This window comes from Tenebrio molitor, chromosome X (genome assembly GCF_963966145.1).
Source record: "Tenebrio molitor chromosome X, icTenMoli1.1, whole genome shotgun sequence".
NCBI lineage: Eukaryota > Metazoa > Arthropoda > Insecta > Coleoptera > Tenebrionidae > Tenebrio > Tenebrio molitor.
In genome coordinates this window covers 1377002-1401136 of record NC_091055.1, presented here as the reverse complement: position 1 = coordinate 1401136, position 24135 = coordinate 1377002, and the positions used below count along the sequence as shown (strand labels likewise).

General features: G+C 32.5%; 3 protein-coding genes across 4 annotated transcripts; 1 reads left to right on the top strand and 2 right to left on the bottom strand.

Annotated features, from left to right (window-relative positions):
- Window positions 1-4: 4 nt before the first annotated feature.
- On the top strand, window positions 5-3254 carry CPT2 (Carnitine palmitoyltransferase 2). The gene is made up of 7 exons (XM_069060988.1): window positions 5-197; window positions 247-1295; window positions 1344-1537; window positions 1588-1757; window positions 2471-2584; window positions 2634-2935; window positions 2987-3254. Exons 1-7 carry the CDS (start codon window positions 195-197, stop codon window positions 3114-3116), a joined length of 1962 nt encoding a protein of 653 aa, XP_068917089.1. The 5' UTR covers window positions 5-194; the 3' UTR covers window positions 3117-3254.
- Window positions 3255-4340: 1086 nt separating this feature from the next.
- On the bottom strand, window positions 4341-13305 carry LOC138140185 (synaptic vesicle glycoprotein 2B-like). 2 transcript variants are annotated; one of them, XM_069060989.1, is made up of 5 exons: window positions 13145-13305; window positions 5851-6477; window positions 5255-5797; window positions 4940-5202; window positions 4341-4885 (listed from the first exon to the last, which is right to left on the bottom strand). In XM_069060989.1, exons 2-5 carry the CDS (start codon window positions 6369-6371, stop codon window positions 4542-4544), a joined length of 1671 nt encoding a protein of 556 aa, XP_068917090.1. In that variant the 5' UTR covers window positions 6372-6477; window positions 13145-13305; the 3' UTR covers window positions 4341-4541. The 2 variants fall into 2 exon arrangements, with proteins under 2 accessions (XP_068917090.1, XP_068917091.1); XM_069060990.1 differs by lacking the exon at window positions 13145-13305 and adding an exon at window positions 9294-9460.
- Window positions 13306-18806: 5501 nt separating this feature from the next.
- LOC138140186 (E3 ubiquitin-protein ligase ariadne-1-like) lies at window positions 18807-24135 on the bottom strand. Its single transcript, XM_069060991.1, has 6 exons — window positions 23700-24135; window positions 23498-23647; window positions 23375-23440; window positions 23107-23322; window positions 20808-21592; window positions 18807-20741 (listed from the first exon to the last, which is right to left on the bottom strand). Exons 1-6 carry the CDS (start codon window positions 23904-23906, stop codon window positions 20660-20662), a joined length of 1506 nt encoding a protein of 501 aa, XP_068917092.1. The 5' UTR covers window positions 23907-24135; the 3' UTR covers window positions 18807-20659.

The following is a 24135-nucleotide window of genomic DNA, read 5'->3' as shown; positions in this document are numbered from 1 at the left end:
AACAGCTGTCAGCGGAAATGACAGTGACAGTTCAGTGGCAGTAGTGAGTAGGTCAAAGATGAAAGTAAAAAATATGTCTTGTTAATCTTGTTTTCGTTCGTACAATCTTTAATTCAAAATTAATGTGGAAAATTACTTAGAAATTGGAATAACACCGTTTAGTTTAATTAAAAGTTTGATTTACTAGCTGAAATATGGTAAGTGTAACGTAATTTAGAAATTTCGAAAAATTATCATATTACATAGGTCTTCCTAAAATCTGTACCACTTCAATATTCGTCCAGAGCAATTGTCAAACTTCTCGATAAGAATTTAATAAGCAAGGATTACGTGGAATATCAATTTATACAACAAAGTCAAATTCCAACTTTGCACTTTCAATCAGCATTACCAAGACTCCCAATTCCTGAATTAAAATTAACATGCGACAGGTATTTAGCCGCACAGCGGCCTTTGCTGATAGACGAATCTTACAGAAAAACTGAAGCCAATGTACAAAGATTTAAAGAGGGGGTTGGTAAGCAGTTGCAAAAAATTTTAAAAGACTATGACAATAAAAATAAAGACACAAGTTACATAAGCGAATTGTGGTTTGACAAGTATTTGAAATCGCGAAGCTCACTGCCAATCAACTGTAATCCAGTGCTAGTTCTTAACAATGATGACAAACCAGAGTACAGCACACAACTTATTAGGACAACTAACCTAATAATTAGTTCCCTGCGCTTTTATAGAACCCTAACATCTGAACTACTTCACCCAGACATTTACCATCTCAACCCCAAAAAAAGTGATACAGAGAAATTGAGATATCTTGTCAGCAAATTACCGCCAAAGCTTGCTTATGTCTGCTCATATTTTTACAAATCATTTCCTCTAGATATGAGCCAATATCCTAATTTATTTCAATCAACTCGTGTTCCCGAGACAGATAAAGACAGACTTTTACAAAGTCCCGAGTCCAGACACATAACTGTACAATATAAAGGTCACTTCTATTCGTTTGAAGTATTAACAACTAATAATGATATTGTACCGGCTAGTCAAATAATGGAAAACCTCAAATTTATTTTGAACGATAACATAGAAACCAATAAGTTTCCAATTGGAGTTTTTACAACTCTCGACAGAAACAAGTGGGCCACTATTCGGCATAATCTAGCCGAGAACGGCAACGAAACCCAATTAAAAATAATCGATTCAGCTCTGTTTAATGTTTGTCTTGATGATAACGACGTCGGAAATGACCCGTACGATGTTACGAGACAGTTTTTGCACGGAGACGGAAGTAACAGGTTTGTTTTTACCATCGTGTAATGTCGTTTTTTAAGATTGCTTTGCAGATGGTTCGATAAATCGTTTTCTTTGATAGTTGCGAAAGATGGTGTTAGTGCCGTTAATTTTGAGCATGCATGGGGAGATGGCGTTGCGGTTTTACGTTACACACAAGATATTTATAATGATGCTAAAGACAAACCCAGAATCCATCCGGACACTAAATTAACTGAAGGAACCTCTCCCAACGTTCAGCGTTTAGGTGCAACGTTTAACTTGTCAAAAAGTTTTGTAATCAGTATTTTATTCTAGATATTCAACTGGACGATCACCTGAAGAATTGCGTACAACAAGCCAAAACTGAATACAAAACTATTTGTGATAACTTAGATGTCAATTATACGATTTTTGAAGGTATTGGAAAAGATACTTGCAAAAAGAATAAAGTCAGTCCAGATGCTATAATGCAGTTGGCATTTCAGGTATGTATGATGATAATAATAATAATACAAAACGACCACCTAATACCTGTGTTTTTATTAATAAGGGGATAACTCGGAGAACAAATGAGAAAACAATGCCAGATAAAAGTACTCATAATAACAATTCTTGAACAAGTCATATCCGAGTTAACTATGTATTATTTTCCATTTTTACGTCAAAGTGTCGAATCGTAATAACGTGATAAATAATCATGAACTATCGAATTGTTAATGGCCTACAAATGAAACTTGCTTATCGTATTTGATAAGTTTGTAATCGATTTTTTCCCGTGATTTCATTTCCTGAAATGAATAATTTAATGTAGATAGTAGGTACACTACAAAAATTGTTAAGCTCAATTTATTATAATAATGCATTATGTTTGTGTTGTTTTTGAGGCCTTTTCAGATCATGAACTAATTTACATACAGCTTTTACTTAATTGTGATTTAGTCGGGTATTAAAAAAAAACACACAAATTAAGAGGTTATTCTGTTTTCGATAGTTTTTTTTTTTTTTTTATTGGAAAATGTATTGTCTAGATGCAAAAACTTTTTGGGTTTCCTTGATGTGACAATTTAGAGGCGCATCGAATAAAATTAAATAAAAAGTGTAGTTTTTCAGCGTGCACAGACCGGAGACGAGTTCATGTATCTAAAATAAAAAAATAAATAAAAAACACTGTGGATCACTGATAAAAATAAATTTGTAGGTTGCCTACCACAAGTTGAACGGCACTTTCGTCCCAACTTACGAATCTTGCAGCACCGCCGCATTCAAACACGGCAGAACGGAAGCAATTCGTCCGTGTACGAATGCCACCAAGGTAAAAAGAGAAGAAATTGCGTTCAGATGTAACACAAAAATATTTCTAGGCGTTTACGTTAGCAATCAATTCAGTCAATCAACCGTCAGTGCCTCAGTTGAAAAAAATGATCCAAGAATGCTCAACGATCCACAATCAGCTGATCAAGGAAGCAGCGATGGGTCAAGGTTTCGACCGCCACCTGTTCGCCCTCAAATCGATGGGCGAAAAGAACGGAATCAAAAGCAACATGTTCGACGATCCGGAATATGCCCACATGAGCTACGATGTGTTGTCGACCAGCACTTTGAATTCTCCGGCTATATTTGCTGGAGCGTTTGGACCAGTCGTTCCCGACGGGTTCGGAATGGGGTAAGGTCGAGGCGAGATTTAATCTGCAAATGTTAAGTTGCCGCGTTCAAGGTATGCCATCAAGGATGAATTTCTGGGAACGCTCGTTACAAATTATCAAGATCGGACAAATGGACCAGATTTTATTGGTGCTTTAAAAAAATCTTTCGAAGAAATTTTTGCTATTCTACAAGCTAATTAAATGCAAGCAATTTATAGTATTTATTTTTTAAATATATACTTAGGTATTATACAAATAGATTGTTTTATTTCTGTATTAGGTATTTTTATCTTGCACATTTTTATATTATATTTTTTAATGAATAAATAATAATACATACTTTCTTTTTTAATTTATTTTATTCGCACCAATTAGGTATTTAGTTGCCAATTATAACGGTAAGTAAAGCTGGCAAAAAGAAGAGAGATACTGACTTTGTGTAAAGTCAGTACGGCAGTATATTCATAAGAGTTCTGGCCGAGTCCAATTTGAGAATGGGGATGGGGAAAGTTCACCTATCATTGGTGTGCGCTCAGAGGAGTTTGGTTATGTCAATTGACGTGTTGCATTTATTCGTTTTTCTACTTTCCGCCTGTATGAAAGCTATTACAAAACCAATTTTGGGTGCTGTAACAGAAATTCGCGTCTTGAAAACGCGTGCAATTTACTTGTTCAAGCATGACGAGAATGAAATGTCAAAATAAACGCCAAAATAAAACGAATTTTAATTGAAGTTGTTTCCGTGAAATATACGATTGTTGTCAACATTAATCGTTACATTAGACCTATCTTGGGCAGTTAGACTAATCCTAATCTTACTAGGTAGGTACTTACAAAATTGTCTTCGGTCATTTTTAATTTGTCAATAACAATTGAAATTTGAATCTTCAAAACAATATGACATTTGTTGCCAACCACGACAAAATTCCCCAAATTTGAAAACTAAACTGTCATTTAAAAATGCCTGAAAAGGTGCAAAGTAGAAAAAATAGTGTATGCTTTCTCGTTTATAATCAAAATGATGACGAATAAATATAGGTTGCTATTCAAAAAAATATATGATCACGTCATTACTGTGACAAGGAACATTCTGTATAAAAAATGTTACGTCAATAAACGTGAAATTGAAATTAAAAATCGACCTGTTTTTGTTCTTTTTTCAAAACTAAACGGTTTATGAATTTATGATTTATCGAATTGTTACGTTACTTTTGAAAAACCAGCTGGTAAATAAAAAAACATACTCTGAATGAATTAGATTAAAAATAGGTATATTTGCGTATTTGTATATTATTTGTAGTTTTTTTATTTATCAGAAATATTTACATGGTGGAGCATTATCCATTAAAAAGTGTTGATATTATAGTCTGCGATGTGTCTAAACCAGAAGGTGTGTTAAATTAGGAAGTGAAAAAAACAAGACCATTATTTATAGGGTTTTTAGTTGCTTTTAATTACATCTCAAATACGGGTAACAACAGTACATTATCTAAGAATCTAACTTTCTACAATACTAACATAATATGACAAACAATTAATCTACATTGACATATCTACTACAATGGCAAAATTATTAAAGTACAAACTATGTTTAGTTTGTTGTTGATCTAAGTTTACATGTTTGTGTTAAGATAACGGTTCGCGAGTTGTATTTGGCAAAAACAGGCAAAGTAGACCTCCGCCTATCAACAATGCTGCTACGATAAATGTTGGCGCCGGACAGTATGTGTCCAGCAAGTTAGCGATGACTAAATTACCGATGATACCACCAAGTCGAGCTGCCACCATAGAAACAGCTACACCAGTTGCCCTGAGATTTGTGGGGAAAATTTCGGTTATCAAACAATCCAAAGCTGCATTTCCGCACGAAATGACGCTGCTGAACACCGCAGACACCACCAAGTTGTGCAGCTTGTTGTAAACAAAATACATCGAAGCCGCGCAAAGACCAGATGATAGGGTACTGAATACTGTAAAGAGTCGGTTGCACAATACGAATTGTTGGTTCGGTGGTGGTTACTTACCTAAGAAAAATTTACGTCCGAGAAGATCCATGAACAAAACTGCGATGATGTTACTCGGTATGGCCGAAGCCACCGTGATCAAGGATTCCAGGAAAACTGAGCTTCCAATTTCGTCCACGCAAACGCTTCCGTTTTGTTGGCTTCCGTGCTCGGTCACGAAAGAAGTCACCTCGCAAACCGAAGCGCTTTGGTTGGGATGTTTGACAGCGTATTCGTCAAAACGATTGAAGAGTTCAGGGAACCACATCATCAAACCGTAGTATCTGTTAAAATCTTGTTAGAAATGTTCTGAAAGAGGCAAGCTTGAAAACTTACCCAATGTGGAAAGTGAAGTTGATGGTAATAGAAATGACGGTGAATTTGAGGATTGGAGATACGAAAAGCTGTTTGCTATTGTCTATAATATCACTTAGCATGATCTTGTATTTGCCCTTGATGGGCATTTTGGTTTTGGTCGGTGTTTTTTCTAGTATGTCGTCGAGTATGAGTTGTTTGACTGGATATTCACTTTTATCATTTCCGGTGTTAGTGCTGTAGATGTATTTGAATATTTCAATAGCTTCTTCACTTTTTCCTCTAGAAAGCAAGAACTTGGGACTTTCCGGTAAGAAGAAGAGTAGAATTGCTACTATGAACGATGGTAGTGCACAGATGAGTAGAAATATCCTCCAGGAATTGTACGTGAAGTTTTCGTGATAAAAACCTATACCGGTGGGTATGATGAGCCAGGCCAAGCCGGCTACAAACAAGTTGCCCAAAGTCCAAAAGGCCGCCATGAAGGAAAGCATGGAACCTCTCTTGGATTTGGGCTGGAATTCTGCGAAATAAGACCAGATCACTGGTCCGCTGCCCCCTAATCTGAAATTCTTATATTGAAAGATTGATCGATCGTTAACAAGAGGAGTACTCACGCCGCCCCATTTAAAAATCTGAATAACATGAACAGCAAATATGACTGGCTAAAGCTTGAAGCCACAATACATAGTGCGTTCATGAAAGAGATCGCAATTAGCACCTTTTTACGACCTAACGCGTCCGCCACCGAGCCCCAAAGGTAAGCTCCTGCCATCATCCCGATAAAGATGATGGAGTTGAGCCATCCTTTGCTCTGGGTGCTCAGGTCTAAGTCGCATTGCGCTGACGGGAGGATGAAGGACATCGAGATGACGTCCATCTCCTCCGAGGTGCTCACAAAGCCGCATACTGCTAGTAGAATGTAGTGAAACTTTCCATATCCAGTTAGTTCGATGGCTCGTTCGAAGTCTGCCTTGTCGGAGGGCCCCTTCTCAACGTCAACTGGGATTTTGTTCAGGTCCTTCAATGTAGCTAAATTAGCAAGCTCAAGATCTTTGGATCCGCAGCCGTTTAGAACGCGCTCGTCCTTTACATCACAATCTTGCTTGTTTTTTGATGGTGGATCACTTTCTACCATTCTATGATATCGATAGAGTTTGGTGTTGTTGCGGCGGGCGAAAAAGGCGGAGACGGCCGGGGGCGGCTTTTATTGGGGGCAGCGGACGAAAAGTCGATGTAAAGCTCTGAAAATTATCACATTAAATAACAATTGTAAAACACACTGTCACTCTTTAATGTTTAATAAAATAATAAATGACAGTAATGACATTTCCAATTAAAAATTTAACGACAACACTGACTTTTGTTTTTCACGGGTAACTTGGATGGCATTTTAATTTGATTTAATTTATTATACTTTCGATGCTACATAATTATTTTCTATGATTCAGAAAATTTCACGTTATAATTTGTTTTATAAATATTATTATTTGAAATTTTTTGTATGATGAATCAATGAGGTGTAAACATTGATATTTCTACAATGTATGAAGTTGTCATATGTCAAAATTTCTTAAAATCTATTGTAATCGGGTTTCACTAAAAACTTTTTGTAAAAAGAGTTTTAATGTGCATTATAAAATTATTTACATTTTGGAACCCTTCGTTTAATTCTCGTTAATAAATAAAATTACATATATGACATAATCCTGTATGTGTTCACAACGTAAAAAACTAATAAATACATATATTGGTTATTTTTTATCGTTAATTTATTCAAGTACATATTTAATTTGATTTTTACAGATTTGAGGTTGATTAATTTGGAACTCGATGTCAAGTCAAGGATGGTTAACGTTCAATGAAACAAATTTTGTCGATTTCTACAAATTGAGAAACGATCTCACAATGTTCCATTAATGGATATGAAATACGCAACCATAGAAAGAAAAAAATGTGTACTACATATTTTTGTTGAACTCGATTGAAATAAAACTTGTCTGAGGTCAGCTACGAATGAAATCCAGTAAATAAAAATGTATGACCAGTTAAAGAATTGATTTATTGATGTTTGTAAAAAAAATAAAACACGCGACAGTTTAGAATTGTAAAATAATTCCAACATTAACAAAATAGGAGTGAGCATTTTTGTGCATCCATCGAGAGTATTCTTAAGTTGTTTATCGGTTAGTCTGTGTCGTGCCAAGTGTCATCAAAATAATTTACTCCAATTAAGACAACAATTTTACATTATTGCCGCCGTGATGCCGCAACAATACTAAATAAAGCGGGTCTTGTTTAGCACTAATAGGTAAGTAGGTGGCAAATTAATGAGTAATACTCTAACGATTGTTTTAGTGCAAAATTGGAATTATGCCACGCGAAATAAACCTTTAGCGGTCAATGAAACGATCTTGAAAAAAAATAAGTTTATAGCTTTTACATGTGCAGATGTGGAGGTGATCTTGATACAGAAAGTAAACGAAGCTTCATATTTAATTTGAACCTTGCGGAGAAATAATTCCATACAAATTGGTCGTTTTCACATATATGGAGATGTCCTTTAAATGTAGGACCTCGGTACGGTGGATTTAAAAAGATTTGGAATTTTCGATGACCTACGGAATTCGATTGGATTCGCGTTACTGTGAATTAACACTACAATAGTAACGACAAATGTGTTTATTTTAGGATGGGATTGATTATTGTGGACAAATATCTCCATGAACACCGGCCATCCGACGTTGCCATGTATATTGTTGCATTATGATTTATCCTTCAGTACGATAAAGATGGCCATGGATATAAAACTGTTACCCATTCTAAATCCCATGTGACCCATTTCATGTATAAAACGTGATTAACTACATTTATTTTAGGCGCTAAAAGTGTAAAAATCTCGACAATGCTCTGACTGCTAATGATAAGTTTAAATTTATTTACCATGTCCGTAAATGAAGTTGGTACTGCGTAATTTTGACCGCATCCAATTTCACTTTACAAGAATCTTAAACTTTTGTCTAAATGTTCTAATGGTGTATCGACAAACACAACAATAAAGCATTAATTGATGTGATTAATTTAGTTTGTTTATTAAAGTACTTATTGTTGGTTAAATATGCATAAAATTTAGTCGTGACCTTTGCCACAACCCTGTTATTCGATTGTCGAAATAAAAAAAAACAAACAAAAACGTCATTGAAAGAAAAAATCGAAATTTATAAAGAAACTAGTTTTATTGAACCGTCCCAAAACAACTTTTAATTCTTTTCGCTAATTGAAAATACAGTGACGTCACTTAAAAGTAGTTTGTTGTTAGTTGTAGGTAGGTCGTCTAGTATGGTAAATAATTATTTCTCTTGTAGTATTATGACCGTTCATGCGGGCAACTCTCCTTACTATTTACTACACTCACAGTTATTTATTATCCATTTTTATCCATAACAAAATTCTCTAGTTAACTGCGCATTATTCATTTGATCGTATTTGTTGGTGAAGTTAAGAAAAATCTCGAAAGGAATGTATTTTTTAAACCATGAGGGGTTATCGATAACAATTGAAGAAAGCCTTCGAATGACGCTACTATTTACAATGGTCGTTATCACAATGAGTAATAGAGGCGATAATTGTACGTCGACCTGGAATAAATTCGTTCACTTTCAAATTGAATTAAAGTTTTCGTGCAACATAAAAAAACCACAAGTTATTTATTACAACAGTAACAGTGAATTTTTTTATTTATTTGGACTGAATCAATCAACTACCTTGATCGGTGAAATGATTAAATATTTTTGGCAATTGATGGTTTTGAAATTTTGATTATGATGCCCTTTATTAACTATTCTCTGTGACACTTTATTATGTAAATTTCCAGGAAAGATGTCAAAATTTTATGTGTACATTTTTGACGGTGTGAAAATATTTGTTTTGGGTGTTGAAAAATCGAATGTTTTTGTTTACAATTTTTTCAAATATTGTTTCAGCGATGAATGTGAGTAAGAGATTTTCAAAAATATTTTAATCAAAATGTGAAGTTATTTGAACGTTTTGAAAAACTTACTTGGATGAAGAAGATGTGAAAATGTGGTCACTATAATTTATAAATTTTGAATAGGCCACACGTTTTGCTGGAACACTTCACGCACATTTCCAATTTTAATATTTAATTGCCGGGAATAATTTGAAGTATACGGCGTGAGCGCTTGTAAAATCTGACGCGGTTTGAATCGAAGATACAAATTGCAGGCTGAGCTGTTTCTTTCGTTTCAACTTTAAACTGGTGTGGGAACGTGGAAGTCAATCAGATATAGTTAAACTATAGAAGTATTATCACATGTTTATATAAATATTTCAGAGTGACGGTGTTTGCCGAACAAAATCACAATCATCGGTAAAATATTAGAACTTATCACGCTGGTGATAATTACAATAATGTTTCTTTCTCTCTGAACTGAATAATTTTTATATCAATAAGTTTTCGACCGAAGACATCTCTTCCGATATGATTAAATAAACAGCGTTAGCCTTTGTTGACATAAATATTGATAATAATTCTAATTAACCAGCAAGTTTTATAAACAATAACGACTCATGAGGATAATTGAATTCTACAAAACTTCCAACTCCAAAATTAGTTTGCCTGAAATTTTCAAATGATGTCAAGGATGAAGACCTTAAGATAAAAACAAGTTTAAGCACATTAAACGAACAGGCCATCCACAATTCATTTTCTTCTTTTTATACGTGTACTATCTTGCAGGACAAACAACGACCCAGAAGATTTTATAAGAGTATCAAATTGTATTGTTAAAAATATTTAAAGAACAACAGGTGGAAATACTTAATTGTAGTTTGATAAATATTTATTACTCTGATAAATTTACTCTTGTTTAACACAAGCATTTTTAAATAATTAATGTGTATCGATCGTCCAATTGTGTTCATAGTTTTACTTTTTCTTCAATTTAACGTAAAACGTGATAATCTTTCACAGTTGTAACATCTTACGAGTATTTCGCAGAATATAAACTTGAATTTCGACTGATTTTTATTTGCTAAATTATTGCTTGCTATGACACAAAATAAAATAAATTTTATCATTTTTTACAAACGTTGATTATTTGGAAAAAAATAAATAACCACATTTTAAATATTTATAACAAATATAATATTGAAATAATAAAATTTTTGTTTGGTTAAATTTGATATTTAGAAACATTATTTCGTACAGACCCACGATATGCGAGCAGTAAACGGCTTTTCTCAGAAAAAAATCGTTTTCGCGGGGTTGTTGTCCCCTTTATAGAGCTTTTTTTGTTCAAATATTGAATGAAAAGGCTTCCCGCGTCCGTTATTGAGAGTGTCCGCTTAATGGAAGAACTTAATGTGAAGAAACTTATGGGACGACCCGAGGAATCAAAATTTTTCCGCTCAAGGGAACTGTCCGCTTTTCAGAATTGTCCGTTAAGGGAAATTTCACTATACCGGGTGATATGGAAGTCCACGTAATAAATTTAACCACCAACATTCGTTTTCGCGGGGTTGTTGTCCGCTTTAGAGAGACTTTTTGTTCAAAAATTGAATGAAAAGGCTTCCCGCGTCCGTTATTGAGAGTGTCCGCTTAATGGAAGAATTTAATGTGAAGAAACTTTGGGACGACGCCGGGGAATCAAAATTTGTCCGCTCAAGGGAACTGTCCGCTTTTCAGAATTGTCCGTTAACGGAAGTTTTACTATACCGGGTGTTATGGAAGTCTACGTAAAAAAATTTAACCACCAATACTACTCGTTAAAATAAACATTTATTTTATTTATCATTTTTTCGGCAAATTCTTCGAAACAGAGTTAAATTTAAATAAGTATGTAATTTGAACCCTAAAATTCATATCCGCTCATGTTTTTACACATCCATTGATAACGAAGCACGAAAAAAATTATTAGATCAAAATAATCGAAAGAAAAACAGCGAAAACTGTTAGTGTTAGAACGGCGGTCGTTCTTTCTTCAAAAAAAAAAAAAACACTCAAGTTTTTATGACACAAAAACATTTTCACTCACTCTTTCGTTTCAATTGATGATTATCCGATGAGCGAAGTGACAAATTAGGGGTTAGAAAAATGTAAAAAATGTTTATTTTAAAGAGTTCTTTTGGTGATTAAATTTATTACGTGGATTTCTATAACACCCTGTACACACTTGTATCTTCTTTAGTATTTTTCACTAATGAAATAATTAAAATACGACTAGCTGTTTTATTTTGGTTGTTGCAAAACAAAAATTCAGATTTTTTAATACATCCCCCTGTATTTTTTTCTTGGTTTCATGAATTAAAATAATATGGTAAATTGCAACTTTTAATCAGGAACAATTTGAAAAATCTTCGATTTTTGCGAATCTCAGCTTCAAGTTACTAATTATGAATTTGACGTTTTATGTGACTTTAGAAAATTTATTTTGCAAATGTAATATAATTCAGGAAGTCACTTAAGCAAAAATATATTAGACAACCAACCGAATGTACTTAGTATTTAATTAACTATGTCTAGTATAAGAGCGGTCCACCCCTGTAGGTACTTCCCCCTGTATGTTCTGGCACTAACCGTTACAATTACTCCCGCATTTTTTTTTTTTTAATATGAAAACAATTCTTACTGGAAATTACAAAAATTTATGCTTGTGCCAAAATTAATGTTTAAATAATCGAAATGTTGGTATTTTTACACAGATACGTAGTTTTTAGTACCTACTTTATATCCTTACGTGTCAATAAACTTTTAATCAGTTATGTTATATATACATAAGCTGGGGTGTATGATTGACAATTAAAAATCATTTACATGTCCATCGAACTTTGATACTATTCAGGATCGTATTTAAAGCAAATTTATAATTATTACAAAAAGTGTAATACAAGTGTTAATCTACTACATAATGATAGTAATTAGCTGTACGCGTAAAAACATTCTCAGAATTGGAAGTTGAAAAATGTATCACCATCAATTTACTTCAATATTTGTCAATGTGAGGGTTCTTTATTTAAAACAATCAATTAACAGTAAAACATGATGTCATCTTGCTTGTTATATCTGGATCAAACTTGTAATTCAGTCCAACGGCGTTTGCAATTCACTTAATTTTTAATTAACTGGTAATTATTTTTCTTGTTTTCGCGTAACGTGACCCCCCGTGCCAGTTTACAAAAATGAATTTACAGAGAGTTTCAGACAAATTCTGAACATTATTTTTAATACATCTTATCAGAGATTACACAAACTTATTTATCCTCAGAACAATTGTAAGATGCAAATATCGTATTTCATATTTTAATTATTTATTTATAACTAATCTGTGTCAGTCAAAAATTAAGCCCTGTCTTGCACGTTTTTTACATTTTATCATAATCATGACTCTAAATTCTAAACCAACAGATTTAAAAAGAAAACATAGTGGCTCGCTAAGAGCTTAAATTTGCATACATGTCATTGATTTTTATATTATTAAAATTACCGCTTCGGGCCATAAACCTAGATAAAAATGTGTCGATTCCATTTATCGATACCGATCATTCAATTTTGTTTGAAGCACTGGTCACATTTTAAAGATGAAAATTAGGCATTTTCGGTTTTTGTCGCACTGACGTCATTAATTCCATTGGGAGTTAATTACACTAAGATCGATAATTAGAGGGTAATAGAAAAACCCAAAATGTTTAGAGTTTTTAAGAATTGCTTGACGAAACGGTAGGAAAATACTATCTACCAATTAGGTATTAATTTGCAAGTAATTTCGTATTGCTAAAACTCTAATTGGAAAATTGATTGGCAGATTAGTGTTAACAATTTAAGCAAATACTTGGTACTTGGTTATATGCAGTTTCACCAACAAATAAAAATAAATAATGGGGAAAAAATACCTGAAGTCCTCAGAGATGGATGTTCTTACACTTCTGCAGGGCTGCTAGCAACCTCCGCAGTTAAACTAAGTTGGTGAAAACAGCGGCAACTATATATATTAGTCCAGACCATCTCATTGTTAACTAAGTTGATCAAAAAGTAAACAAGTAAACATGTGATGTAATCTTTTACATATAAAACTATACATCTTCAACCCGTTTCGCGCTAAAGTTGTAACTCAGGCAATAATAGTGATGGTAAAATAATTAACAAAATTATAATCGAAAAGTCACTGTTCAAAAATGTCTTCTTGGAGTTAATTGGAAGCGCTGGCTACTGGTAACGTTAGTCACACGTGACGTCAACAGAAGTCATTGTTTCATAATATTGCAAACAGACTTAACTTCGGGGGCAAAAGTACTTAAGATTTCTTTAAATATTAGCAGTCCGATTGCTATTCCGCTCATTTTGGGAAAGATACAAACTTGTGAATAAAAAATGTAACGTGACCGATTTAACAACAAATCATGTATGCCTGCGAGAGGCATGTGTCAGGCGTCTTTATGGATATTGCACATTTTATAAAAACACAAACTTTTTTACGACACAAATAAATTTTAATAATCGATCGGTTCGAAAAATAGATATATAAAATGTATACCAAAAAAAAATGTTTATTCTCAAGACATTCGAATTTCTTCTGTAGAGGAATATATTTATATATTCAGACGATTCTGTGCTTATTTACATTTTTCCTGCGTATTTCATATAAATACCAAATTCTTTAATACTGGTGTTGAATTTCCACAACTAAAACTTCAAGATTGCAACATAAAACGTAGATTTGTAAAGTGGTAAATCAAACCTGACATTCTTATAAATCCACAAATACCACAACAATACAAGATAATTGTGAATATATTTATTTCATCATGTAAAAAATGTATTTACTCTGTTATACATTTACGATGATTTATTTTGTGTAGTGAAAATGTACCTGAATTTGTTACAAATAAAAACCTCTTATGCAAAATTATTTTACATGCCTTCTATGTAAGTAATACATTTTTTTCACTACTAGTGATAAAGTCTAGCTTTATCGGTTGTCATAGAACACTGAGAAGTTTCGTTTTTCTACGTTGGCCCAGTGACAGGTAAATAATTTTTCATTATTAACCAGTGGTGAATAATGGAACAACCGTCACCTACCAACGAAAGATTGTCGTCTATTTGATTGGTTAACGTAGACGATTTTCGTACCAACTGTCAAGAAGTGACAACTCGGACCCGTCGCATCCGACAAAATAATTTGATTAATAATTATTATCAGAAAGGGTTTTAACGTATCTAGTAGTGAAAAAACTAGTATATAAACCACGGTGGAGAAGTCCCTTATTATAGCCTTCGCGCCTTACAACCCTCGGCGCGCCTCGGGCTCTAATCTTGGCGCTCTGGCTATAATCATGAACTTCTCCACCTTGGTATATAATATACTATTATTTAATCAGACTGACTAGTAGAACAGCTAAAAAATGATATGGTACTTTTAACAGTATTTTTATATTACGTTTGTTATGTTACTATTTTGCAAAAATCAACGAACAGGTAAATGTCAAAATATGCAAGTAGAAAAAAAATTATACTTGAAAAACTATGGAGACAATTATAAAATATATATACAGGGTGTATTAAAAATCGCGTATAATATTCATGTCACGCGAATCTACGTTGAATACCAAATAAAAAATTCTAATTTGAATTTGGTCTCAGATGAATAGTTTTTAAATTATTATTATTATTAAAAATGACATTAATGACAATCCTTGTTACTTTCTAGCTTTACTCAAGTTTGCAAAATCACTCTAGCTTAGTTGCAATGTTATGAATGAAATTACAAATAATCAAAATGGTAAAATTAGTGGTGGAATATTTATTACAAAGTTGGACTGTTAATAACTCCATGACCAAAGGGTTAACAGTAAATTGGTAATAGAGTTTCTTGCTTGTATTTTAACGTAGAATCATGTGATGTAAATATTATGCGCCATTTTTAATACACCCTGTATATATTAGTACATAGTTAATGAGTCACAGTTCTTATATTTTAACACACATGAAACTCTGAAAGTCGAGATTTATAATTTTTGGATCGTAGATTTTGAGTTAAAGGTTGCGAAAGATTCATAAAGAACGAAAGTGTTCGTGTATTTCATGTTTATCAATTTGTTATTACGTGTTAGTTTATTTAATTAGAGCCGACATTGTGCAAAAATAATTATTTCGTTGTTGAAAGTGTTGTTTTAATTCTCTGGCCATTGCAATCTTTAAAACTGCGAAAATTGCTAAATGTATTTACACAAATAAGACGATAAAAGCGTTTCGTATATGAGACAGTATGTCTTAAGTATTCTTCCATTTTCACTAATATAAATGTAAACAAAATGAACGACAGATCTTTAAGAACAATCAAAATTTACTTCTGCGACTTTGTAATCAAAATTAATATTTTTACTATTAGTAGGTACACTAGATCCATTTTTCTACGTTTATTTAAATAATTTATGCAACACTCATTATATTTTTTCTCAACTGACATAATGTTTCAAAACATTCGTATTATCAACTTCATGATTTCTCGTTGATACCTACCCACCGTGCAGAATGAAAATCTTCTACATCTTCCTGCTACACATCTGGTTTTACGAATCAAATAAAAACAATTTGCCTTTGTAAAATATGTAAAATTTTAATCACAAATGATTTCAAACTAAATCATTTGATTAGAAGCAGACTAATGCATAAATGTCAGTCGACTGAAAGCAGAGTAATTGCCGTAAATTAAATTAAATCACTTGAATATTTGACATAACGATTTAATAGTCTTGCAAAGTAGAAAAACTGCCAAACTTACAACAATTGTTTGGTGAATGCAATATCTGTCAAAATTTTAGTTGTCTATTTTTGATTATCTTTAATAAAAATTATCGCTTTCATTTTGATTTTTATTATTTAAAAATCCGTACTGAAAATCTAATACTTACGTAGTCATACTAGGGCTGTAACTTTTGATGACTACTTTTTTCATAGGTATGTTTGCGCCGTTCTGTTATCTTGGGATTATCCAAATTTAAAAAACTCGTTGAATGTGAGCACATTGACGTTTAAAGGGCACAATTTTCCAACACGAAACTTGCTGAATTAAAAATCACGTTGGTACGCAGTGACTACAAACGGTCATTGTGTAACAATGGTGAGTACATGATAAGTTTAAAATGGTTTATCCTATTTGGTTAACTACTCTCAACACAAGGTCTTTATAACCCCTTTTCTTTGTAAAATATCATTAGCTACTTACTTCTGATAGCATACGTGGCTGTCAAGTTGTTAAAATAGATGTGTAGGTAGGTAATAAGAGCTTTCAAATTTTTAATTATATTTGTTTTACCACTTTTGCTATTTCCGTTTCCATTTCTTCTCAAGCCTGTTGTTCTTTTTTTTTTACAAGTAGATTACTTGGTCATTTATTACGCCTGAAAATTTATATACTACGACGTTTTACCTGTTTATGAAATTTATCAAGCCAGTCGTAGCGGAAGAAGGTGCATTGTGTTCTTCATATCTGGAATTAATGTTCGTCCTTTTTACGTAGGGAATTAAGAGACTTAATTCTTACTAAATGGTTTTCACTTGACCTCAAATGTCAATATGTACTTTTAAAAAAATCAAAATTTCCTCGAATTGATTAACACTATTTGTTTAACATTATTATTCCAATCATTAACCCTTTGATCTTCAAATAGCACGTTCAACTTACAATATTATCAATGAGAATCCGAAAAGTATCCACGAATATGTCAAATTCAAAATACATACATACCTATATGTACTTTAGTCGCAGTAGGTATCTCACCTTAAGTAGGTAGTAAGATTCTTCAATGTCTACAAACAAATTGTGAGAAGAGTTAATAATACTGGGTGCCCCAAAATTCGCGGAACAACTTAATGAGGCAATGTCAACACATGTTCAAAAATGATGAGAAAAATAATAAAAAAATTCTATACCTCTTAGATTTGAAGATATGGGGGCTCAAAAGGTGCAGCTTTGATCTCATTTATTTTAAATATTAAAAAAGATTTTGACTACTTGTCTTTTACTAGCCAGTGGTCTAATAATTCTAAACGATTGTGATCAGGTTTGCAATTATTTTCTTCATTATTTCCAGCATTTCCGAGTAGTAATTTTATGTTCGTTTTATCTCAAATTGTGTACGGCAACATGGCTTTGATTTTTCCCTCTCATTTCCATGGATACAACAAAAACTAAATATTTGCAGACTATTGGGATGCATAGAATGTTTTTAAATGTTGCCACATTTAGTGTAACGAATAGGTCCATATCTTCTACAAAAAAGACGATTGATTTTTTTAAACATTTTTACCTGATATCTTAATAACTACTTAACAACATACTACTACGTTGTTCCGCGAATTTTGGGGCACCCAGTATATTGAAGGTGTTCCAACTGATAAAAAAATATTTAAAAAAAACACTCAGGTGTGATTACTTACAAGTTTTATGGATTCACAGACCGTGGAGTTGTCGTTCACGGTAGGTACTTTATCTTGGGGTAAATAGGTAGGAAATTTAAATAAAGAAGTCCATTATTTCGTTTATTTCTTATTTTTACCTTTCCAATGTTAACACGTCAAATCGTTTTTTAGAATGTTTTCTCAAAAATCTTACTGTTCTTATTTGCGGAACAGCTACACCTGGATCTGGACCTCGGATTCAAGTTTTTTTGTTAATGTTTCACAACTCCAAAATAATCCTATGCGGACCAGTGTTTTCCGTCGAAGTGTTTCGGGCATACAACGCTTTTTTCGATGAAGTTCTTCATTCTTAGGAATTTTTAAAAATAAATTGGACGACTTACCCTATGGTTAACTGTAGGTGACTTATTTTACAAAAAAATTGGCAATCCACTGCACGGGCTCGACAAGCTCGGCTTCAACTCATAATTCGTGATAATTACGATAGGTAATTAATTATTATGATCCAATATTATCAACAAAAAGTGGGACTCGATGGAGACATTTTTGAAAACGTGCGGGGTAGGTACTTTAATAAACTTCTTAAAAAATTCGTTTGCACTCCAAAACACAAAATACTTAGGTAGGTATTCACGACAGAATATTATTTTAGAAATAAAAACTGGGTTTATCACACAGAATTGTTTTCTGGACTGTATGGTTGAAGCTCCACACGTTTTGTTTTCCACAGCCTCCTCTTACTTTTTTTTTTGTAAAACAAATCGAAAATTCTTTTTTTTTTCTTGAATAAATCCTCTAATTTATTTATTAAAATAGTATTTAAACCAATTTCTAAATTGTAAAATGACAAATCGAAAACGGATGAGAAATTTGGTTTTAGTATTTAATCATTTTTCAGTCGCACGCGTGTGGCGGCCTCTTTAGACAATGGCTTGTATTACCATTAGAGTTCTTCCTAAATTAGCAAAAAACATGTCCATTCCAAAAATGTTAATTTCTCTCAGGCATTACATCATAGTTTTTCTCACCGGTGATTAAAAAAAAAACAGATTAATACGTGGAAATATATTTCCATTACATGGTCTAGGAAGCACTTAAGGTTTTATCTGGATTAAAAAAAAATTACTGAAATAAAGGAAGTGGAACCTACACGTTTCAATTTAATACATTTTACAAAAATCAAATAAAAATCCATGTTTCTACTGCTAAGAATAGACAAAAACAAACTAACGAAATTCGTAAGCATGGGAGATCACACACAAGTCACTTATATTACTGCATATTGAATAGTTTTTATTATTTTTTCACTTGATGTAGAAAGCAATAGACAGTAATTTATTCTTTGAATAATGTACCGCAATATTGATTGTGTACTATACTAGACTGAAGGTATTTTCTATTTTTAAGTACTCCTAGGTAAAACAGTTGGTAGGTACTAGATTTCGGCCTTGAACTGGTATGTCATACCTCTTGGTACATACTAAGGTTGACGGCTGCAAAGACTTGTACAAAATTATATTTTAGCAGTAAACATAGCTATTTAGAAAAAAATTAATCATAGTTAAACAATTGTGTTTAATCATTAATTTTATTACTTTACAAATTTACAGTTTATCGTTACTTAACAATAAGAGAATTTCAACTTCAATGCAACATCCATTCTCTTAAAGTTAATCTTATTTAAATTCCATTTGGGATGGAGTACTTTTTAAATGACTATTTTATTTGTTCTATTTGAATTTAGGACAGTACATTATGATTTACATAGCAACATGTATCACTTAATTAGTTTCGGTTGGGGAATAAAACTTACACAATAACGTGTAAAAATAAATACGTTGATTAAAAATAATCTCATAAAATCCACACCCCCCCAAAATGAAACGAATTAATTGCAATGTTCCTAACTGTTAAGAAAAATTTTAAAGCAGGAATACATAATTTAAAGGTAAACTAGTACATTTTAAAAATGACACGGCTAATTTGACAAACAAAAAACTGCGTTAAGTTATAAATAATAAAATTCCATCTACAGGTATATTTTCGATATTTACATCTCAGATTAAGTATAAGGTAGATACATCCAGAATAAAATTATAAATCAATGATGCCGTAGATCAGAAACCCATGTGACAGTTAGCAATATGAAATATTTACATTTACGAAAATAGTATATGTTGAAAATTAGACCTGTCCACAATTACAAACAGTCTTACCTTATTAAAAGTCACCAAAAAATACTTTTTACTTGCTAAAAGCTCTTTATCTTTATTAAATAATTCTGAAGCTTTATATCATCACCAAGATCATTTGTAATTGTTTAAATCTAATCGTCTAATATTTTATTTACAGTTATTATAAAATTATGCAGTAATTTCTTAAGAATCACAGTTGATTCCAAAATTCAAAACTAGAATGTTGATATACATAATCACATAACTGAACCCCCACACTTTGCAAGAAGAAAAAAAAAACGACAAAAATGCTTTAAGTTAAAATCTACAAGCAAAAATATTTCTATAGTACATTAAAAATTAGACTACTGATACTATTCAACATTTTTTCCTTCTTAGCAAAAATTATTTGGAACAATAAATGGCCTCAATTTTATAGTTTTAAACTTAATAGATAACAATAAAATATACTAATCACTCACAACTTCACTTTAAAAATTTAAAGTCAATACTTAAAACTTTTAAGTATAATAAACAGATCTAGAATGTTTTCTTCATTTCCACTGCCCCCATTTGACAGAGTTGTTCAAATGCAAATGTTAGAGTAACACGGCTCAACTCTCGATAATGAACTTTCATCGCTCTGTCAATAGATCGAAAATAAAAGATGTAACTAAAATTTTACAAGAGCTAATATCATAAGTACGGATCGACAGTGTGTTTCCGTCTTTAATGAGGTAACTAGGTATTCATTATAACCTATAAATACTAGTCGATCTAGTTACAGAACGTGGGCATTGTATTATTCAACTATTCATTATAATCCCACCATTCCTTTTCATAACCTTCATGGACATGCTCTAAGAGAACTTTCCTCCTGCTATCGCAATACCTGTAATGTGTTATAATTTTTTAGTCACTGTTACGTTTTAATTTGTTTTTTAACATTTCCGCTCACCTGTATTTGTCTTGGACTTTTTGCTTAATATCGGCGAGATTTTCAGACGTAATATCTCTCTCTAAATATTCAGATAACGTTTCAGTGGCACTCTCCAGGTCTTTTTGGTTATCTTCGAAAATCACAGACTGGTTATTTTTTTGTAAATAGTAAGCAAAAACGTAAGTATACATAAGTGTCTGTCGGCATTGACACAAAATATCAACAGCTCTTTTAAGAAACTGGACTTCAATCCAGCTCATATTGTGGTGCTGCATCTCTTCCATTTTCTCTTTTACCGACGCGTACAACTTGTGTTCGAACTTTAAAGATGCCATATGATTCATGTATCTGTTACAATAAAATAAATATCTTTGAAGCGCCGAACGCGACTTCTCTTGAGCATCTCTAGCTGCTTTCGCTTCGTCTTCGTCGTATCTGTTGCAGTTGTACCAAGAGCTGCCGTGGGGTTCCCACGGTCCTAAGCACACCCAACAGAAGTCCGCTTTACAATTCTGATTCTTGCAAACCATGTGGTTGCAACCACCGTCTTTTTCTATGGTTACGTTACACTTGGGACACTCTTTGGTGTTAGCTGCAATCCAGTTGCTGGTTTCTGAATCGTCGTCGCATTTCTTTATCCATTTTTTTAAAAGATGACACTTTACGGGGTCGTGCCAGTTCTCGCCGCAGGCGAAACAAAATGTGTGGTTGCACTTGCACGTTACTCGGTGCGGTTCAACGTACTGCACCTTTATAGCGTTACTACAATCTGGTGATGGACACCATCTCAGTAGGCGATTGCACTGAAAAAATATTTAACACGTTCAAACAACTGCTGTGCGATTTTCGCATGTACATATTTTTATTCGCACATTTTCCGATTTCAAAAACAAATTTTTACGCACTCGCACGCACCGAATATTTCTCACGAAATTTTATACTTACGTTTCAGAAGTCTTCCTTTCACAAAAGATATATACAATTTGTCTTCTTTAAATCGATTTTAAAAAAGCGCATCATTGAATTACATTCAAAACTATAAATTGATAAATTTTAAGTCGATAAGTGTCATTTCATTACTAGTTTTAATTGTTGTATTATTAAACGTCGACGATATTCATTCAATGTTACGCTTTTTGCATCAGAGAAAAAGGTAAAACAGAGTAGTTGTTAAAAAGACATCCAACAATCAATTAAAACAACAGTTCAGTTTTGAATTTAAGTTTTTCACTGTCAGTTCGAGATTTTGTTGAATTTGGATTCTTTTTTAAATATTTTGGATTAAAAAAAAAACGTTAAAACGGAGTAATATACCAACACAATGTTACACTTTAGATACTGGTTTTAAAATATTGTGTGTGTAACATCTACTGTTCTTGCAACTGTTACAAATTTATATTTAGTCCTGTCACAGTTTAACCTTTGTCCTACATCTCATTCGCATATTTAACTCAAAGAAGATTACTTTACTGTACCCCTTTACACATAAAAAATTGCTGCTAAGATGTATATTTAAGGGTTGAAATCATCCCCCAGAAAAATGTATTTCGCCTATTTGGTTTTTGCTCATATCTCGAAAACAAAGATGGCGAAAATGTTTCAAGGTCAAACGCTTTCGTCTTCACACGCTCTACAAGAGAGGTTTCATAATATTTAAAAAAAAAAAAATTTCTTTTCTTTTGTTTGTTTTGATACCTCAGTTTTTTTTCCACTTTAAAAATCTATACAAAAAATAACACCTATCATTTGTTTAAAAAATAAACTTAAAAAGGAACCTGTAAGAAAAAAAAAAGGGATACATATAAAAAAAGATGCTTTTTTTGAAAACATATTATGAAATTTCATTTATTTCATTTTCCATCAACACAACCTTGCAGGGTGTGAAAAAATTAAAAAACTTTTTCATTTCAAATATTGACCAAGTTCCAGGATGCAATAAAGATAACCTTCATTGTTATTAATAAATAATTTAAATAAAATCAAGAGGTAGGGAAATCAATTTTTGATAATAAAACAAATGTTATAAAGTGTCATTAATTGTCTGATATGTAATTATGTAATGAAATTATAAAAAACATGAAATGAAAATCTAATTGAAGTCATTGCACATTGCATTTCTTAGAACCACAGCAAAAAACATTCCAAACAACTGTTAAGTGATAAAATAAAAAACAAAAAAATAAACAATACAACAGTATTGATGTCATGTTAATTTATACTTTTTTTTCCTTCTTATGGATGTCTTGATGATTAAAAACAATGAGACATAATGAATAAAATAATTTCTGATGCCATTTTTACTTTTACTGAGACTTACCTCAACAAAGCTATTGGTGATTAAATGTTGGTACTTTAACTTAACTTTAGAATCCTTTACTAACTTCATAACTGTTGCATCATCAACTAGAATGTCACAGCCATATGCTGCACAAGCAATGGTTTGTCCTACTCCTTCTTCCATAATTTTTGTTGTCAAATACTCACACCAACAGTGGGTGCAAAACTTATGTTCACATTCGAGTCCAGTCATATGCTATTTAAAAAAAAAAATGTAGGTAAGTTTAAAAAAAAAGTATTATACTTACTGATGAAGGAAAAGTCATAAAACAAATTTCACATTCTTCTGTTCCATTGCCAGATTTCTTCAATGGCTGTTAATAAGATTTATGCCAATTGAACAGTTAAAATCATGTGATTATGTGTTATACCTTGACTTTGTTGTTATATTTGTTGAACGGATTGATGACTCTTGCTTCTGAGAAGAGTTGGTCTTGGTCCCCATCGTAGAACCGTTCCATTAATTTCTCTTTGTCCCAGCGAAAATGGTTAAGAAGGATGCGAGTTGTTGTTGTGGATATCTGGAGTTAAGGTTATAAATGACTTGCAGTGTTAACTTGTTGACAAATTCACCTCAACAACTGAGTTGACTTCTTTGATTGAATCAACCATGTGTTGGACAATCTCTTCTGTTGATAACACTTCATAAGGGTAGTCATCAGCATCTGTCTGTTTTTCTCTATGCCCTGTAACTTCAACTTCCATTGCAAAATCAACATCATCACCGCTAGATTCGTTTCCTGAATCAACATTGTCATAAGTATCCTCATCTGAATCCATAACAATAGGTTTTGAAAAACTGACCACTACCACTAAAATGGTTATTGTTTTTTTATTTGAATTCGCTGAGGGTATAGACAATGTAAAAATTGATAAAAATACATTCACACACACATATCGAGCACATTACCAACTGAGTAACTGAGATTCACGGAAAATGCAAAGAATAAACTCTGGCAATTGACGTTAGTGACACTTCGTTGTCCTGTCAAATTTAATACCGGTAACG

Excerpts from the sequence above, each read along its gene's own strand:
- LOC138140185 (XM_069060989.1), bottom strand. The coding sequence starts at position 6,371 with ATGGTAGAAAGTGATCCACCATCAAAAAACAAGCAAGATTGTGATGTA. Across the intron at positions 5,798-5,850 it reads AGATTTTTAAATGGGGCGGC|ATTAGGGGGCAGCGGACCAG; the intron begins GTGAGTACTCCT and ends TAAGAATTTCAG. Across the intron at positions 5,203-5,254 it reads AACTTCACTTTCCACATTGG|ATACTACGGTTTGATGATGT; the intron begins GTAAGTTTTCAA and ends AGATTTTAACAG.
- LOC138140186 (XM_069060991.1), bottom strand. The coding sequence starts at position 23,906 with ATGGATTCAGATGAGGATACTTATGACAATGTTGATTCAGGAAACGAA. Across the intron at positions 23,648-23,699 it reads AAGTCAACTCAGTTGTTGAG|ATATCCACAACAACAACTCG; the intron begins GTGAATTTGTCA and ends CCTTAACTCCAG. Across the intron at positions 21,593-23,106 it reads TCACCAATAGCTTTGTTGAG|TGCAATCGCCTACTGAGATG; the intron begins GTAAGTCTCAGT and ends ATATTTTTTCAG.
- CPT2 (XM_069060988.1), top strand. Across the intron at positions 1,538-1,587 it reads TCCCAACGTTCAGCGTTTAG|ATATTCAACTGGACGATCAC; the intron begins GTGCAACGTTTA and ends ATTTTATTCTAG. Across the intron at positions 2,936-2,986 it reads CCCGACGGGTTCGGAATGGG|GTATGCCATCAAGGATGAAT; the intron begins GTAAGGTCGAGG and ends GCCGCGTTCAAG.